Source organism: Mesocricetus auratus, unplaced genomic scaffold, assembly GCF_017639785.1.
Source record: "Mesocricetus auratus isolate SY011 unplaced genomic scaffold, BCM_Maur_2.0 Super-Scaffold_100011, whole genome shotgun sequence".
Taxonomy (NCBI): Eukaryota; Metazoa; Chordata; class Mammalia; order Rodentia; family Cricetidae; genus Mesocricetus; species Mesocricetus auratus.
In genome coordinates this window covers 30,536,887-30,555,967 of record NW_024429195.1, presented here as the reverse complement: position 1 = coordinate 30,555,967, position 19,081 = coordinate 30,536,887, and the positions used below count along the sequence as shown (strand labels likewise).

The 19,081-nt window shown below is 42.9% G+C and overlaps 1 protein-coding gene across 2 annotated transcripts; it reads left to right on the top strand.

Moving 5' to 3' along the window:
• Positions 1-516: 516 nt before the first annotated feature.
• Positions 517-18,830, top strand: Actl6a (actin like 6A). Of its 2 annotated transcripts, none has more exons than XM_040754516.1 (14): positions 517-708; positions 3,729-3,805; positions 3,958-4,132; positions 6,531-6,631; positions 7,239-7,336; positions 9,517-9,611; positions 9,866-9,972; positions 10,071-10,160; positions 11,180-11,241; positions 11,459-11,573; positions 11,724-11,804; positions 13,560-13,655; positions 16,381-16,467; positions 18,385-18,830. In XM_040754516.1, the coding sequence occupies exons 1-14, from the start codon at positions 684-686 to the stop codon at positions 18,463-18,465; spliced, it is 1,290 nt and encodes a 429-aa protein (XP_040610450.1). In that variant the 5' UTR covers positions 517-683; the 3' UTR covers positions 18,466-18,830. The 2 variants fall into 2 exon arrangements, with proteins under 2 accessions (XP_040610450.1, XP_040610451.1); XM_040754517.1 differs by lacking the exon at positions 517-708 and adding an exon at positions 845-1,169.
• Positions 18,831-19,081: the final 251 nt, after the last annotated feature.

The following is a 19,081-nucleotide window of genomic DNA, read 5'->3' as shown; positions in this document are numbered from 1 at the left end:
TTTCTAGGAGGCAATTCTAATTCAATCTCCAGACTTCTTGCAGACACCCGCCTTTCTCCGCCTGAGTTCCCATTGGCTCCTGGGGTCAGCCACTCGCCACGACCAGCGCGGTCGCTGGCTCAGCCTGGTTTCACAACTCCCAAGTACCTTAGTAAGTCACTCTCAAAACCCCGCCCACTCCCCACGAAGTTCCTCCCACTCGCCCGCCCACCTGAAAATCCCCTCCCACTCCCTTCGCGCGCGACGCCCAGTTCACTTTCTCCCATCGGTTTGTGGAAGCTCCGCCCACTCTACCGCTCGCTCGCTCGCCTCCGCTCACTTCACCGGCCCGCAAAGCTCCGCCCCCTCCTGCCCGGACCCCAACTCCTTTCCCTTCTTCCGTCGTTTCTGCCTCTCCCCGCCCCCACAGCTGCCTTTCATTGGCTAAAAGGGCTAAACCGCGCGGGGATGCAGCAGAGCCACACTCTGATTGGCTAAAGGCTAAGCCGGGCCCCTTGTCATTGGTTAATACGAGAGACCAGCAAGAGTGGCTGTGCAGCGGGCGTGCGGCCGCTGCTTTGTTGCCGGAGGGGGCGGCGTTGGAAGTTGCAGGCTTGCAGGGCCAGCGTTCTCGGGAAGTGGAGTCGCGGCCGCTGCTATCTTTCCCCCGGTAGTCTTCGGACAGTCCCCGCCCGACAGCAGCCATGAGCGGCGGCGTGTACGGCGGAGGTGAGTGAGCGCGGCAGTGCCTCGGGGCATGCGGGCCGGAACGACCGGCCCGGTCCCTGACCGCTTCCGTTTCCCTCCGGTCCCCGGCGGGCCCTTCCGGTCTTTGGCCGGTTCTTCCGGTCTCCGTTCGGGCCGGGGCCTCTCCGCCTCTTCGGACCCGGAGCCCGAGTGCAGTGGGTTCTCGGAGATGGCCTCGAGGGAGGACCTTGCCGCGTCTTGCACCTGGGGCTCCAGGACCGGCGGGACTCTGCTGGCAGTCACCTGGCTCGTCGGGTCCCTCGCCGAACGGGTTCCGCCGCGCGTTCGTCTCCGGCAGCTCGCGGAGGTTTCGGGCCCTCGGGGTGGGCACAGGGTGCGAGTTGCACCCGGTGTTGACGCTGCTGCTCCCGATCCTGCAGCGGCTGCTACAGACGAGACCTGGTTCCTGGTGTGTCCGGTCTCTAGATGAGCGGAGCGCTGAGGTACACGCTGCTGCTGTTCCCGTCCAAATGGGCAGAGCCTTTTATAGATCGGTGATAACGAATCAAGGCTCCCAAGTACTTGTTTACCCACGTGTAACTAGTTAGGGACTCCTCTCTGCGTGGATCCTGACAGAGAAGATGGGGCCGCTATACCCCGCGTTAATGAAGAAAGTATTGGAAAAGTTAAACAAGCCAAAATTTAGAAGACTTCCTTTATAAATTGGGAGCAAATAGTTTGTGGGATGAGGAAAAGGCATTTCAAAAAGGCCATTTCTTTCTGTGGTATGTACCGATAACATGCACCCAATATAGTATCGTCACACACACTGCAAATTTGTATCTGTATTGAGTCCGTAGATCAACGCCCATTCGTTTTAACTTCTGTGTAGGGTTTTGTGTGAATGAACTGTAGCTTTTTTTTTTTCTAGAAGCTGCTAAATTTATATGTCTTTTGCCTGGCAAGAAATGTGACAGTAATAGCCAATATTTATTGTGCTTATTGTTTGTCAGCACTATTCGAAATGGCTTTTATATGTTAAAGCACTGAAGAAGTGTAGTTATTATAGTATACTATGAGATAGGAAATATTAAGTACATTTTGCAAATTAGGAAACTAAGGCAGAGAAGTTAAATTACCCGGTTCACATAGTGTATCGGTCACTTTCCTCTTACTGTGATTTAAACAAAACAAAACAACAACAACAAAAACCCAAGGCCAAGGCAACTTCTAGAAGGAAGAATTTACTTTAGCTTATGATTCCAGAGGGAGAAGAGTCTATCATAACAGGGAGCCATGACAGGCATGGTGGTAGGAGCAGGAATCTCTGAAGTCAGTGAAATCCAGGCAAGAAGCAAACTTGACAAACTGGGAGTGACGAGGCCTTAAACTCAAAGCCTGTGTCCAGTGACTACTTCCTACATCAAAGCCCACACTTTGTAAATCTACCCAAATATCAGAGGGGATAGGAGACATTTCCATTGAAACAATTGCATGTGTGTTTCCTTTTAAAAATAGGAATTGCGCTAAACTGGATGTAAAAATAGCTGTGTGATTTCTCTTTGGGTGCCTCTTTGTAGCTAGCACAGAATTGCACTTGGTGGCTGTTGTGATTTATAGCTTTAGTTAGCATTATAGAAGAGCCTTAGCAATTGAATGATGGTAAATAGCATTAGTGTTTTAAATGTTCAGGGAAGAGATCCTTTGACAAATCAGCACTGAAAAACCAAAGTGCATTATTCTAGGATGCCTGCTGTTTGGGGTGAAGTACCTGGAAAAGATGAATGGAAGCTTTTCCCTGAATTTGAGTGAAGAGTTTTGCTAGCTTTCTTACTCAGCATTAAAACATCTCCTAATCTCTAGGATGTGTAGCTTTAGTGATACCTCATTTAATGCTTTTTAATTGGCCTGTATAATTACACTCTGATTCTCCAAACTTTCATGTTTTGCTGAGTTTCTTGATTACATGAAACTAATTTCTTACACATGATTAAATGGTACTCTGATATATTAGGTGGTGTGTATATGTGTGTGTGTTTTGTTGTTTGTTTTTTTGCCACCAGATCCTATTGTTGCCATTTGCATTCTTCCTGTGCCTGTAGAGATGGCCTCAGTGGTCTGCCTCAGTCTCTGGTTTTAGCTTTGATTTGGTGATAGGATAACTGTACTTCCTGCCTGTACCTTTGGTTCTAGTGTAATCATTAAAAGCTAGTGCCCATGACCCAAGTTAAAAGTGTTCCAGTTTGGATGCTAGATTATAGAGTCTCCCTGGAGGTTGGAGTCTATGAGCTTGTTGCTCCCTCTCTGAGCAGGCAGCTGTAGCTCACTGCAATGTCATCACTCCCAACTGCTCCCCACACAAAAGCTTCTTCTCTCTGAGGTTCTGGTAGCAGTTCCTTCTTGTTTCCTCAGTTCAAAGGATTACCAGAGCACTGGACTGTCCCTTCTGCCGATCATCATTTATTTATTTAATTTATTCTGTTCGTCCTTTTATACTGTGACTATAGGTGTTTATAACAGTCCCTTTAGTAAGGGAACTTGACTACTTGCTCTCAATGTACCATGTCTTTCCTGATTAAACCTCTCCTGGTAAACAATGTTAAATAAATCTTGGAGGTATATTTAAAACCAGGTTTAAGTCAGATAGACATGGTAGTGCATTCCTTTAATTCTAGCACTTGGGAGGCAGAGACCGGTCGGTCTCTGTGAGTTCCAGGACAATTAGCATCACATAGAGAGACCCTGTTTCAAAACTGCAGTGACAAAAGCTTCTAGCTAATGATATGTGAACGTAATGAATTTTTGCAAAGTTTAAAATATTCTATTTTATATACATAAAATATGTTAGCTGCTAGTAGTAATTTCATCTCTCTCTCTCTCTCTCTCTCTCTCTCTCTCTCTCTCTGGTTTGTTTGTTTGCTTTGTTGAGACAGAGTTTCTCTGTGTAGTCCCAACTGCCTGGCTAGTTCTGTAGACCAGTGTGGCCAGGAACTCAGAGATTTGTCTGCCTTTACCCTGCCTCCCTCAATGGGATTAAAGGCATTGTCTTTTAATCTTTTCAGATGAAGTTGGTGCCCTTGTTTTCGACATTGGATCATATACAGTGAGGGCTGGTTATGCTGGTGAGGACTGCCCCAAGGTAAGAACAGTCATAAGAATTACTTAGATAGACAAGAGTCATCTGTATAAAATTAAATTCAGACAGAAACTCAAAACAAAAATGGCGGTAGATACTAGAAACACCCCCCCATTAAAGTGGATGTTACTTCATACCATGCTTAACTCTCTCAGGTTGATTTCCCCACGGCTATTGGTATGGTGTTGGAGAGAGATGATGGAAGCACCATGATGGAAATAGATGGTGACAAAGGCAAACAGGGTGGCCCCACCTATTACATAGACACCAATGCCCTCCGCGTACCCAGGGAGAACATGGAAGCCATCTCGCCACTCAAGAATGGAATGGGTATGGATTTGATTATAAATAGTGCTCACCGTCCTTTTAGATATAGAATGGTAACTGATGGATGTCAGGTGTGTGTTTGTTTTAATTCCACAGAGTAATATTTTTGGGTACTGAGAATACAAAGATGTGTAGGAAGTATTCCTTACCTTAAACTTGGTCTGGAGAGTTTGGTATATGCACAGAAAACTGTATATTGTATACTGGGTAAGAACTATGTAGGTGTGGTCAGGAAACAATGGTATTAGAGAGATATAGCTTGAGTTCTAATTGGTCTTAATAATAAAAACCCAGAGCTAGATATCAGGGTAAATACTGAAAGATCAGAGAAACAAAAGAGCACAGCCACCTCTTACTTCGCCAGCTGCTCAGCCTGAAAGGGCAGATCCTGTCTCTACAAATTCTCAGACTGAAAGAGATCCTGTCTCTACAAATTCTCAGACTGAGTGCAGTGAGCTTTTGTCTCCTGCTTTATATTCCTCTCTCCTCCCAGCCGTATCCCTTTCTGTCTCCGCCTCCCTAGTGCTGGGATTAAAGGTGTGAGCCACCACTGCCTGGCTCTGTTTCTCTTTTAGACTGGATCAAACTTGTGTAGCTCAGCTCACCGAGCTCCATCTGCCTCTGCTTCCCAGTGCTGGGATTAAAAGTGTGTGACACCACTGCCTGACCTCTATGGCTACCTAGTGGTTAGCTTCACAGTCTGACCTTCAGGCAAGCTTTTTTTGTTAAAGCACAAGCAAAATATCGACAGAGTGATAGTGGAGGAGAAAGTTTCCGGTGGAAATGAGGGTTTAAAGCACTGCTGGCAGAGATTCTGAAGTGGCTTTTAGGGATCCAGGTGACAGCTGGCACTAAGAGAGCCTGAAGAGGCAGAAAGGAGAGGAAAATGAGAAGATTTCCTAGAACTTGAGATGAGGGGGCGGATAGATAAATAAATTCACTAGGATAAGAACTAAAGGGGGAGGAGGAAGGCTATAGTCTTGAGATAAAACTTGGAGGTAAGCTACTCTTAGGATTCATGGGACCATACTGAAAAGATACACGAAGAAGTCATCCAGGCAAGAAAGGAAAGGGGATGAAATCCAGAGGAGAGCAAGCCTTCTCATGTGGATGCCTGGGGTTTGTTTCCTGCCTCAACTGCATAGTATGACAACATGTGTATTGTCCACCAAGGGCTTAGCAGAGACTCTGTGTAAGGCTTTAATTGAGGCTGATCACGTAGGACTACCTGCTCCTATCATGTGCCATGGCTCTAGAAACACAGGAAGTGGTAGTTAACATAAGCCACTGTGCAAACAGGTCGCACACAGTGGCCTCCTCTTACCATACAAGGAAAGCTTGATGTCAGTGCCAGGAACTGTTGAGTATGTGAGTGCCAGACAGCAGCCAGAGGGTCACCTTTGTGTGGTCCCACACAGCAAGTGAATGGCCTGACTTCCGGGTGTATGGGCCATCGGTAATGAAGTCACCGGGAAACATAGAAGATGTGGAATTGCACTGTATAACCCAGAAAGGACATGGCACTCGTAAGAGGTTAAGAATGGGCTTTCTGTTGGAAACTTGTTCAGTGTTTAGCTAGTAGAGAGGAATGCTCAGGAAGGAGAAAGAGCAGTCTGGTGTTAGGGGTGGGGGAGAGTCAAGTGGTGGTCAGTTTTCTCAGAGGTGGGTTGAGATTACACTAAGGGAAACGTAAGTCCTAGCTACTGGTGAAGTCCACAGACTTAAAAAAAAAATCAAGTGGGTTTGTGGGAGAAAACATTTGTAAACCATTGTTAACAGTAGTGCCAAGTAATGTCAAACGGTCACATGCAGTTGAAATTACTAATGTCCAAAGACACTGTCACCAGTTAACTAGTACCTCACGAACAGTAGAAGAGGATGCCAGAAGACATCTGTGTTTTTGTTTGTTTTGTTTCTTGAGACAAAGCTTATCTCTAGTCCTGGCTGACTATGAACTCAGAGACCTGCCTGCTTCTGCCTTGCCAGTGAGGGGTGCACTGTCATGTCTGGCTACTCTCTGAATTCTTAAAATGCCTTTAAATCTTGTTTTTCTGATAGCAAGTTTTGTTGTTATTGTTGATTTGTTTTCCTAGCTCCAGGTGTGGCTGTGTCTAGCCCGAGGGCTGCTTTCCTTTGTCATCTTTCTCTTCTGGTCACCTGGCCTCTAGAATTGTTGTGTCTCTTATAAGCACTCTATTAGGGCAGAGCTGAGGCCCACCTGGAAGAATCAAGAAGAGATTTTCTATGTAGAAAACGATGATGGCCTCTTTTGTAAAGTACTGTGTTACAAAGTAGATTCTGTATGTTCAGGCACTAACTTGTAAGTCACAGAATCTCCACCTTAGAAATGCTCACTCATTCATCGGCTAGGCTGTTTCAGGCTGTGCCTCTTGTGTTCTAGTTGAAGACTGGGATAGTTTCCAGGCCATTTTGGACCATACTTACAAGATGCACGTCAAGTCTGAAGCCAGCCTGCATCCCGTTCTCATGTCAGAAGCTCCGGTGAGACCCACTGCCCTTTCTTTTTCTCCCCACTCACCTGAAGGTCTTCTAAAGACTCATTCATTTATGAGTTTATCATGTGTGTGTTTATACATATATACGTGCTCATGTGCCAGGCACACATGTACAAGTCTATGTGGATCCCAGAGATCTCACTAGGGTTATTAGACTTGGTGGGGAAAACTTGCTGAGTCTTCTCCCTCTGGCCTCTTTTAAACAGTCATCGAAATTCACATTTTGAGTTTGGAAATTCGGGGAAAGCTTAATTTTTATTATGGTTAAAACATTTCAGCAAATGAAATAATTGGCTTTGTTTGTGAGTACCAGTTACAAGAGGGTAGTTGGGTGTTTTAAATTCATATTTAGGATTTTGGTTACCAGATTTAATATCTAATAGTACTTTGGTTTTTAGAATCTTGATTTTCCTGTGATTTGAAGTCTTTATTTCTAGAACTCATAGCAGCTGACATATTAATAATTATTAAAAAGAAGGCAGTTCTTGAATTGTCTTTTTGCCAATGTGGCTCTGTAATGTAATGTAGCATGAACTGGCCAGTGCTTTAATTCGTACACATTGAATAACCTGGGTCCTTCCTCCCTTCTGCAGTGGAACACCAGGGCAAAGAGAGAGAAACTGACAGAGCTGATGTTCGAGCACTACAGCATCCCTGCGTTCTTCCTTTGCAAAACTGCAGTTTTGACCGCGTATCCTTAAACAGTGTGATGGCTTTTCTCTGTGATTGTGAGATATTAGCGAGGAGGTGTTTTCCTTCTTTCTAGCTTTCTACCTATCTTTGAGTATTTTTAAGTTTTTTCTTTTGTTGTTGGTATATAATCATTGTACATAGTCCTGGGTTTCATAAACACAATCTCCTTCAAATATATCATGTACTTGGACCGTTTTCACCGGCTCCCTCGCCTTAGAGTCCCCTCTAACAGTCTCCCTTCTTTTTCCACTCTGCCGTCCAGGGTGTGTGTGTGTGTGTGTGTGTGTGTGTGTGTGTGTGTGTGTGTATGTGCGCACAAATGCATGTGTTTTGAATGTACCTGTGAAGAATGCTTGGATTTGCAAATAACATTGTATATGTAGTATCTGTTTGTCTTGCCTCATGTAATTTGATCTCCAGTGTTTGTGCAAGCAGCATTATTTCATTTCTCCCAGTTAATCAAAGCTCGTGTGTGTGTGTGTGTGTGTGTGTGTGTGTAGATTGCTTTCTCTTCATGTTGATGGACACCTAGGCTGACTTTATGATTTGGCTGTTGTAAGTAGTGCTGTCATGAGTTGGTTATGCAGGTGTCTCTGTGCTGTGTTGACTTAGTTCTTTTGGCATAGACCTAGTAAGTAGGTCTAACTGGATACTAAGTACCTTTTTAATTTTTTGAGGACCTTCTTTCCTGATTTTTAAGTGGCTGGACTAATTTACAAACTAGTGATAAGTTCTCCTTTACCACATCCTCATCGTCTTCTGTTGTCTGTTCTTTTGCTGATAGCCGTTCTGATTCAGGTGAGATGAAATTTCATTGTGGTTTTAATTTGTATTTTTGTGGTAGATTTAAGGATATGGAGCATTTTCTCATGGTTATTTGCTGTTGGTCATTCATCTTTTAAGAGCTCTGTATTCGTGTCATTAGGCCATTATTGATTAGCTTGCTTTTCTTTGGTCTAGTGTTTTGAGTTAGGTATGTATTCAGATAGTAATCCTGTGTCTGATGTGTATCCAGCAGATTGCCTGCAAGTTCTGTAGGCACTGTGTGCTTCTGGAGTCTTTCTCAAATCATCCTGTGCTGAGTCAGGATGGTTTTCTGGTTTCCTTTTCTCTGCTTTGAGGCTGTGCTGAACTTCTGTAGTTCTGCACCCCCCCCCCCGTTCTCTTGCCTCTTGTATCTCCTACTTGCTCCTACTCCATCCACATCCGCCCCCAGGTTACTGTTGAGTCCCAGGAATAGGTTGGGTGGTCTGTTCTTTGTCTTACCAGGACATGCCAAGCTTTTTTTTTTTTTTTTTTTTAATTTATCATGTATATAGTGTTTTGTATGCATGTATCCCTACAGGCCATAGAGGACACAGGATCTCATTAAAGATGGGTGTGAGCCATCATGTGGTTGCTGGGAATTGAACTCAGGACCTCTGGAAGACCATCCAGTGTTCTTAACCTCTGAGCCATCACTCCAGTCCCAAGCTTTTCTTTTTGTAGATAAACTGGCCTCTGCTTTACTAAACAAAATACCCTTTAGGACAGAGATGGCTTGAGTTAGTTTTGTGTGTCTTCTGCCTTGCTGTGCCCCCCCCCCCATCCCTGTCATTTACCTCCTCTGGAATGTTATTAGTCACCAGACTTGGGAGGACGTAATAGTAGTTGAGGAACCAGTGAAAGGCCCAACTTGTAAACTTGCATATGGATCTGTTGTGTGCGGTCGGGGGAAGTGGAACCTGCCTTTTTTTACCAGCTGTTGAGTTCACCTGGAATTGCTTGTTGGGCTGCCTGGGGTAGAGGCCGGAGGCACCCCCAGCTGCCACATCACTGCAGTGCTGCTCCAGCACTCTCCACCCAAGGTTATCACCGCCTCTTGCTGTTCTTGTCAAGTCTGTAAATTTTGTTTAAAAAATATCAATTGTAGAGGTTTTCAATATGCTCATTTTAACCCGCTTAATTAAAAAAGGGTTCTGCATGGAAACCGTTCTCTCTGGGAGTCCTGCCTGTGGAAGTTTCTTTTCAAGATAGATTAATTACTGACACCCGTTTTTCTCCCTAGACAAGCTTCTATACAATGTAGGTGATAAAGTATGTTTAAAGAGCTAGTTTGAACATTACAAGAGCCAGCCTGTCTTAATCAGCACTGTCCTTGGAGCCTCGATGCTTTCTTTCCTTAACGCTTTAAACTAGATTTGCTAATGGTCGTTCTACTGGGCTGATTTTGGACAGTGGAGCCACCCACACCACTGCAATTCCAGTTCACGATGGCTATGTCCTTCAACAAGGTAACTACTTACTTAATGAGGGCCCAGGATGACTTTCCCTGTCATGAGTACACAGATAATGAAGACAGATCAGGAATTCTGTTGGAGCCCATTCATTACCAAGTGATATGTGTTAAATGAATGCATGGCTTTATGCTGTGAGAAGATAGTTTGGATAATTCTACTAAAAGAAACCTACACATATGTAAACATATTCACAGTCCCAAGGAATTCAGACTTTTGGCATCTTCAGCCTTGTTTGATTTGATTCTCAGGTATTGTGAAATCCCCTCTTGCTGGAGACTTCATTACCATGCAGTGCAGAGAACTCTTCCAGGAAATGAATATAGAGCTCATTCCTCCATATATGATTGCATCAAAAGTAAGCAGCATGAGAAGTTTCTTAGTGAGCCCTGCCTTGCGCTTCGACTCCTGTGTGGGGAAGCCTCGTAGTTAAGCGTGTGCTCTTGGTGTTCTCAGGAGGCTGTTCGGGAAGGCTCTCCAGCCAACTGGAAAAGAAAAGAGAAATTGCCTCAGGTTACAAGGTCTTGGCACAATTACATGTGCAATGTAAGTAACCCCTATTGTCTTTATAAAGTGTTGGTTCTAAGTTACATGTTCTTAACATTTGGCAAAATGAACACCTTAGGAGTGGGGAGCACTTGCCATATTATCAAAACAGTCCCTACAACCAAACTACTACATAGCAGCTTGAAGACATGGAAGAGGTAGGGTAGAAATAGTTGCAGCATACAATTTTATACTGTTGTTAAGATGCTTTTAGCTGGGCACGAGTTTGAGGCCAGCCTGGTCTACACAGCGAATTCCAGGACAGCTACAGAGTGAATTCCAGGACAGCCAGGGATACATAGAGAAACTCAAACAAAAAGAAGATGCTTTTAGTTCATGTCGATCTTAGTTTAACTTAGGTATCATTTCTTCTCCAGCATTAATTAGACATGCGGAAGTATGTCTCATTGCTTCAACAAAGAGCCAATGAGACTTATTACTGACAATCTGTGTCTGAATGTGTAAACTTATATGGGTGAGAGGTCGGTACATTTGCCATTTCATAGATACTAATTTCTAGTAGTAAAGGCATATGAAAGCCATAATTGACCAAGTGTATTCTGAGACTATGTTGTACTTAAGGTTGTATGTGTTAGAATGTGTACTGAGGATTCTGTGTAGACATCAGACAAGGTTTCCCATATCAGCCTGTAGTCACTAGAAATTTCTATATGAGATGTGACCTGTCTGTATGTCACATATTCAGGTGATAAAATCTTGCTTTTAAAATCAAGGAATTTTTAAGGAAAGAAATGATGGGGCAGTGGTGCAAGTTCCTGGTTGTTTTTAATCTCCTTTCATTATTCCATGAGTATTGTGATTGAAATGTACTTAAACTGTGGAATTACAACTGTAGAATGAATTTGTGTTCTGAGTTGTAAGCCCCAGGTAACTGTAGAATTGGGTGTGTTGGTGCTCACTCAGCTAAGTGAAACTGATCTGATGTCATTCACAGTCTGTCGCATGGAGGGCAGGTTACACAACTCTCCACCTTGTTTCTTACTTCTGTCTGTCCACAGTGTGTCATCCAGGATTTTCAAGCTTCAGTCCTTCAGGTGTCAGACTCCACCTACGACGAACAGTATGTTTTCTGTGTGACTGTACTTCAGAAATGCGGGCTGTTGTTTGTTTACACATAAAGAGTTGAAGAGTGTGTGTAGCCTATAAACAAAGTATATTCTGATGCTGCTCTTAGGTATCTGTACTTGGACTCCTCACAGACTGGTAACTTCTTATAGGTGGTTTATCATTTGAATAGCGTTATTTGCTTTTTGTGAAATACTGTTTGCTGTTTGCAGAGTGGCCGCGCAGATGCCAACTGTCCACTACGAATTCCCCAATGGCTACAACTGTGATTTTGGTGCAGAACGGCTAAAAATTCCTGAAGGATTATTTGACCCTTCCAATGTAAAGGTGTGAAGCCAATTTAAAAAAAAGTCAATTTTATAAGCACATCTATGTGTTTATGACCATTTTATACAAGGTGTGGCTTTCCTGTGTGGAGAGTTTAGACTAAATTTGGTCATGGGGATTTCCATGTGAACACTTGCACTCTTGTTCCAGGGATTATCTGGGAACACAATGCTGGGAGTCAGTCATGTCGTCACGACAAGTGTTGGCATGTGTGACATTGACATCAGACCGGTAAGTGCCAGTCTCCTGTTACTGTCTCTTATGGCAGTGAAATGTCCCACCCAGATTAGGTCTGCAGCCTTGAGGGATGTTGGTAACCATGTGTAATGAGATGGACACTAGGAAAGGGCGTGGACCGACGACAGACACCCATGCCGCTGACACTCCGCTCAGATCCTGAACTGCACTCTCCTTTCTGTGTACATGGTTCATGGCTGCTCTACTGGACAGGGCACATTCCTAGAACACTTCATCCTCACAGAGTTCCTTTGGACATTGCTGCTTCAGATTTCTAAATGTAGTAAATCAAAGTACATAGAAATTGGTGACATGACATTTGCTTGTATTTTTCAGAAAGGTGTGGTTTAAAATATGCAGCTTTTACATGCATTATATTAGATTATTTTTTGTGTTCTGTCAAGTGTTAAACTGTTGATATGCTATATTGACTTGATTATATACTATACTCATTTATGTTAGTTATACTTTATTAAGCTATAGATTTATTTCTTAATCTACTTTTGTTTGCAACCCACATACTAACTTGGTTTTCTTTAAGTTAATTTACTTAAAAGTATGGTGTGAATATATTTGAGTGTGTAAACAACATATTCACAAAAGGCTTTTGAGTGACCATGAAAATAATTTCTTTCAAGGGATCTAGCAACCTATACCACTTCCAGGACAGTGGAAGTGTTAGTTTAGAGTTAAAAAAATTTTTTTTGTGTGTGTGTTGTATATGGAGGGTAAGTTTTGTGAACATCATACGGGTTTCAGGAGTCAAACTCATGTCCAAATATGCACAGCCATCATCTGTAACCCACTGAGCTATTTTTCTACTCTTAAGTTTTGAATTTGTGTGTGTGTGTGTGTGTGTGTGTGTGTGTGTGTGTGTGTGTGTGTGTGTGTGTGTGTGTAAGGTCACTTTAGGGCAAGAAATTAAACAAATTTGTAAGAATGGGGCTGTTTGTACTGAGATTTTTTTTTCTTTTTACTTAATGTTAACAAGTGTAACCCAATTTTTGCATTTTCTGTTTCCAAACTTGGATGATTTAGATGATTGGAGTAGATTTTAAAGCTAAGAACATAGCCAGGTAAAAGAGAAGGCTGACATTTACATTTTGATAAATACATGCAAATTAGGAGTAAGTATATCCCCATGAATAGGAAATTGTTTTATTTGGGAGGCTCAGCCTGTGTTCTTAAACTGTTGCAACATCTCCACAAAGGAGAAAGAGCAAAGGATCATTATCTGTCATGATCATAAACAGTTGTGTCTAATTTAAACTACCATGATTTCCAGATGAACACAGATGATTACCAAATGTACCTCTGACATTAGTTTCTGTCTGCCAGTAAGAAGTACAAATTTAAGAATACTTGTTTGATGTTAGTGGCTCTGGGCTGGCAAGATGGCTCAGTGTGTAAAGGTGCTTGCCACCAAAGCCTGTTGACCTGAATTTGACCCCTAGAATCCACGTACTGGAAAAAGAGCCACTTCTTTCAAGTGTCCTCTAATCTCTACACATATACTGTGTCTGTCTGTCTCTCACTCTGTCTCTCTGTCTCTCTCTGTCTCTGTCTGTCTGTCTGTCTGTCTGTCTGTCTCTCTCTCTCTCTCTCTCTCACACACACACACACACACACACACACACACACAAAATAAATGGGAAAACAATATTGGTAACTGGGTCGAATTCCCACTACCAAATGATACTGTAGGGTTGTTGGAAACATGTGGAAATGGTATGTATGTTTCTCTTCTAGGGTCTCTATGGCAGTGTGATTGTAGCAGGAGGAAACACACTAATACAGAGTTTCACTGACAGATTAAATAGAGAGCTTTCTCAGAAAACTCCACCAGTAAGTTTTTTCTGTTCTTTGTGTTATTTAGTTTTGTGGAATTTATTAGATAATTGTGTGCCTTTACAGTATGGGTAATATCTATTATTAATTAAGATGTCCACATAACACCTATTGGTTCCTCTTCTATTACTTGAATCTCTTTGATGTTTGTGTGTGCTGTGTGTACATATGTGGGTGCATTCTCCCTGCATGTCTTCTGGAGGCCAGAGGTCAAATGAGATATCTTCTATCTCTGCACCTTATTGACACACACACGTATTGGCATGTAAGTGTGCACACAGAAACATGCATTCACATACAGTCACAGGGTACATGGTAATTTTTTTTTAAAGATTTGTTCATTATGTATAGTGTTCTTTTTTTAAAATGGATTTATTTACTTTTTCTTTATTGGTATCTTGTCTACATGTATGTCTGTGCAAGGGTGTCAGATCCCCTGTAGGTGGAGTTACAGACAGTTGTGAGCTGCTGTGTGGTTGCTGGGAATTGAACCTAAGTCCTCTGGAAGAATAGCCAGTGCTCTTAACTGCTGAGCCATCTTTTCAGCCTGGATACAGTGTTCTGTCTGCAGGCCACAAGAGGGCATCAGATCTCATAGATGGTTGTGAGCCACCATGTAGTTGCTGGGAATTGAACTCAGATCTCTGGAAGAGCAGGCAGTGCTCTTAACCGCTGAGCCATCTCTCCAGCCCACATGGTAATTTTCCAAGGAGAGGAGAATCTGGAGAGGTAATTCACATGCATTAATATGATACCAGGTATAATAGACTTTAAAGAGTTCTATGTGTTTCAGTAGAAATTGTTTGGTTTTGGCTGCTTGTGTTTAACATGTGCTGTATGTTTATAGTTAGAAGTGCTATTTGGTGTCTAACACTTCCATGGTTGACATCGCCTTCAGCATACTGCATTGTTGGAGATGATGCTCTAGACCAGTGGTTCTCACCCTTCCTACTGCTGTAACCCTTCAATGCAGTTCCTCATGTTGTAGTGACCCCTGACTATTACATTTTTGTTGCTACTTCATAATTATAATTTTGTTACTGTTATGAATTGTAATGCAGATATCTGATATGCGACCTCTGTAAAGAAAGGTCATTTGACCCTAAAGGGGAAGCTGCAGTACTTATTCTGACCAGTGGATTTTACAGAAAGTATAAATACAGCTATAGGCATGAATGGTCCAAGGCCTGCTGAAGAGTAATTTTTAGGGGCTGCAGGTATGGCTCTGCCTCACTTTTGTAAATGTTTTTGCAGAGGACCTGAGTTGTAAGAACCTACCTCCTGTAACTCAGTTCCAGTGGATCCATTGTCCTCTCTGGTCCTCTGGTCTCTTCAGGCAGCAGCAGTCATGTGCACATACCTTCACAGAGACATACACATTTAAGATAATGAGTCTTCTTTTCTTTTCTTTTTCTTTAAGAGGAATTTAGAAACTCTTGTCTTTTAGGAAGTAATCAGTGAACATATCAGGAGAAAAGTTCATACTGGAACAGACACCTGTACTAGCACCTTCCCTGGTCCTACATTCTACCCCACCACATATGCTTATTTCACTGTGAAACACTCCACATATGTGTTGTATAGCGTGTGTCTGACATGGATGCCTTGAAAATTATCCCCAGAGGGAGATTCCTAGAGAGGAGGGAAACGTCTCTTAATATAGGATGTGAGGTAAATACAGTATTGAACCAGACCTGGTGAGCTACTGGGAGGCTGTCATAAGTTCAAGGTCAGCTTGGGCTATACCATGTCCAAAACAGAAGCACTAAGTTTTTAGTTTTTAGTGCCATTGTAGAGCAGACTAGCTTAACTCCGCATTCTGCCCCCTCAGCCTGAATGCTGGGCAGCACTACTGATTTGGAAGACAAGCAGTATGAATCAGTAGATACATAATCTGGCATTTTGATGGGTAGAGTTCAGATATAGGGTGCTCTGGTGGGTAGGGTGGGAGACTTCAGGTGACAATGTACCTAGTGTGTGTATGAATTTTAAGTGTGCTGCCCTTTTACTATGCAGTTTCAAAAGCTTTTGTTTATATTGGCTTAGCTGTTAGTTTGTTGTTTAATACACAGAGTTACATACACAGATTCTATCTTTACATTTTTAAATGAGATTACAAAGTAACAGTGTTTAAAGGAGCTTCATAAAACATTTTTAGTATAGCTGTTGAAGGGAAGCAGGCTTCCAGCTCTGTGTCATCTCTTTATTGTTGCAGAGATGAAAATTCGCAGGCAAGTGTCATGCTGAGGGTATTCAGACAGGTTTCAGGCAGCCAAAGTTAGAGCTTGGTTTCAGTTTCTACAGGCCAGTGTGTTTTCCTACTTTGCAAGGTGCAGGCTGCCTGTATTTGCCCAATTCTGAGTTATACAGTTTATTTTCTTAATCCCGTATTCATTGAGATCTTTTTTACAAAGTTACCTAACCTATGTCATTTATTATCTTAGCTACTTGACAACATGTAAAATTACTTGACGTGAAGTACTTTTCCCTTTTTATGTGTAGGTGCATGGGGGTAGGGGGTGGGGAGGTAGGGTGTGACATGGATGTTACCTAATCCTGGCTGTAGACCACACTGGACGGTAACTCAGAGATCTGCCTGTCCCTGTGTCCCAAGTGCAGGGATTAAGTGTGTGTGCAGCATGGCCCTGGAGGTTTCTCAGCGCTGAGCCCCCAGGTTGGCTATTGTGGCTGTCCTAATATCCTAATGCGTCCTCTGTTGCAGAGCATGCGGTTGAAACTGATTGCAAACAACACGACGGTGGAGCGGAGGTTCAGTTCATGGATCGGAGGCTCCATTCTGGCATCTTTGGTTAGTAGATAAGCTGTATAGTAAAGATTTGAGAGGGCGGCTGCAATTCGAGAATGGATGATGTGTAGCAGTTTATCAAGAGGATTGTATTATCTTACAGCGTTCCATCTTTTTCTCTGAAAAATTATTACATCTCTCCTGGTTCTGATTGTTGGGGCTCAAGAATGCTTTTTCACATTTATTCTCTACTGATCAACATCTCTCTTGGTACTATTAGTAATCCTCCCTGACTCAAGTTTTTTCCTAGAACAGCACTGTCGTTTTCCTGGTAGTGGTTTTTTATTTATTACAATATTGAGTTATAAATTTTCAATACAAGCAGAAATTTCCTTTAAAACAATGAAAATACTAAGTTTAATAAAAACTTCGAAGAATAATTTCAGTGCTTTATTGATCTTTGCTCTTAGAAACTGACAGATGAGTGAAGGAGCTGGTAGGTTAGGTATCTGCTTAAACACATTTACATATAAGGATGACACCCCACCCTCCAACCTCAGGCTGGCCTCACCTTGCAGCCTTCTTCCTTAGGCTCCAGAACGCTGAGACCACAGGTTTGCACCCGCATACTTGGCTCCATGTTGGGGTACAACATCAGTGGACATTTGTCAGTCTGTACTGACTCTCCTTTTCAGGGAGAGCAGTTGACCCCTGCTTGTAAGGCCTCTTTTGGCACAGGCCTAGGTGTAAGTTGTAGCATTTAGTAATCATTCATTCTTGAAGTCTGGTTGTTCCCCAACTCTTTTTTTTTTTTTTTTTTTTGGTTTTTGGTTTTTGGTTTTTCGAGACAGGGTTTCTCTGTATTGCTTTGGAGGCTGTCCTGGAACTCACTCTGTAGACCAGGCTGGCCTCAAACTCACAGAGATCCGCCTGCCTCTGCCTCCTGAGTGCTGGGATTAAAGGCGTGCACCATCAACGCCCAGCACACAATATACATTTTTATGCCCACAAATTTTACTTTGTAATCAACAGAGAACAGTTTTTGGGCTGGGGAAAATGGCTCAATGAGTAAAGTATATGCCACACAAGCATGAGGACCTGAGTTCAATTCCCAGCACCCACATAAAACCTGGTCATGGAGTAATGTTCCTATAGTTTCAGCACTAGGAGAAATAGGAGGATCCTGGGGCTTGCCAACCAGTCAATCTGACCAATCAGTGAGTGTCAGGTTCAGTGAAAGGCCCAATCTCAAAAAATAAATGTGAAATGCAGACAGGAGTAGTGGCACATGTCTTCAATCCCAGCACTCTATATGCAAAGGCAGGAAGATCTCTGAGTTCAAGGCCACCTTGGTCTACACAGTGAGTTCCAGGACAGTCAAAGCTATATACAAAGATCCTGTCTCAAAACAAAAACAGTGGAGAGTGACACCCAGCACGGGCTTCCACGCACACATGCACACACGCGCATGCGTGTGCGCGCGCGCGCGCACACACACACACACACACACACGCACGCACGCACACACCATTCCGCAACTCTTGATGAGGCTATCAGGAGTTGGTTCTGGGGGCCAAGTGGGATTTCTGTGCTGGGTCTTGGCGGGAGAATCAGGAGATTGTGTCTCAGGAGGCCAGAGGTAGAGCATTACCTTTTTTCTCCTAAGAGCTGAAATACTGGCCTGGGCCTAATGGCAGGGTCCATTACTGCCTTAGGACCCTTTGTCTTGTCTTTACCAGCCACTTTATAATTTCTGTTCACTGTAACAGGTATAGAGGGGCTTAGTGTTCTCTCAGACCAAAAAGGCTAGGGTAGGCTAAACAATGTCTTAGAGGAAGGCAGAAGGAATAGGGGGAAGATAGTACTATTTTGGAGGAGGGACTTTAAAAGTTTAGCAGTTGTTAAAGATTTATGAGTAAAAACACTACCTTCTAATAAAAGATGAGGCATGATTATGTAATACTTCTTTCTGTCTTACAGGGTACCTTTCAACAGATGTGGATTTCCAAGCAGGAATACGAAGAAGGAGGGAAGCAGTGTGTAGAAAGAAAATGTCCTTGAAGGGTCCCATCCTGCCCACCCATCACCTCACGTCTGTAGCTTTAGTACACTCAGGAAAAGATGACATCTTTTGTAGAATGTTTATAAATGTTTGCATATTTCAATGTCCACTTAAATTTTTTAAGGCTTTAACTGGCTCTATAAATTAAAATGAGTTTGTGCTTTCCTTGAAATGCACTTATTCTTATTACAGGCATTTTATAATTTTGTATGAATGTCTATTTTCTCTAAATATTTTCTTTCAGTAAGTACTTTCCAGCTCCCCTGTGGGTTGGTGGAGTTACTTTTTATTGACTAGTAAAAGTTACTGCCTATGCTTTTTACCTTAGGCTTACAAAACTAAATAAAAATCACTACCCGTCCTAGAAGGGCTTTGGATTCTTGTCTGTGTTGTGACTTGCTGTTGTCAGTACTGCTTTTTCCATTATTCTGATGGTGGGAAGCAATCTCTGTTTTGCTAACAGTATCTGTGTCCCTTCCATGCTTAAACAATTATGTGTATGGGTGTTTCATCTGCATGTTTATCTGCAACACACTTGTGCCCAGTGATTGTGGAGGCCAGAAGAGGGTGTTGGCTCCCCTCCAAGTGGAGTTTCAGATGGTTGTAAGCCTCCAT

Excerpts from the sequence above, each read along its gene's own strand:
- Actl6a (XM_040754516.1), top strand. The coding sequence starts at position 684 with ATGAGCGGCGGCGTGTACGGCGGAG. Across the intron at positions 9,612-9,865 it reads TGGCTATGTCCTTCAACAAG|GTATTGTGAAATCCCCTCTT; the intron begins GTAACTACTTAC and ends TTTGATTCTCAG. Across the intron at positions 11,574-11,723 it reads TTGACCCTTCCAATGTAAAG|GGATTATCTGGGAACACAAT; the intron begins GTGTGAAGCCAA and ends CTCTTGTTCCAG.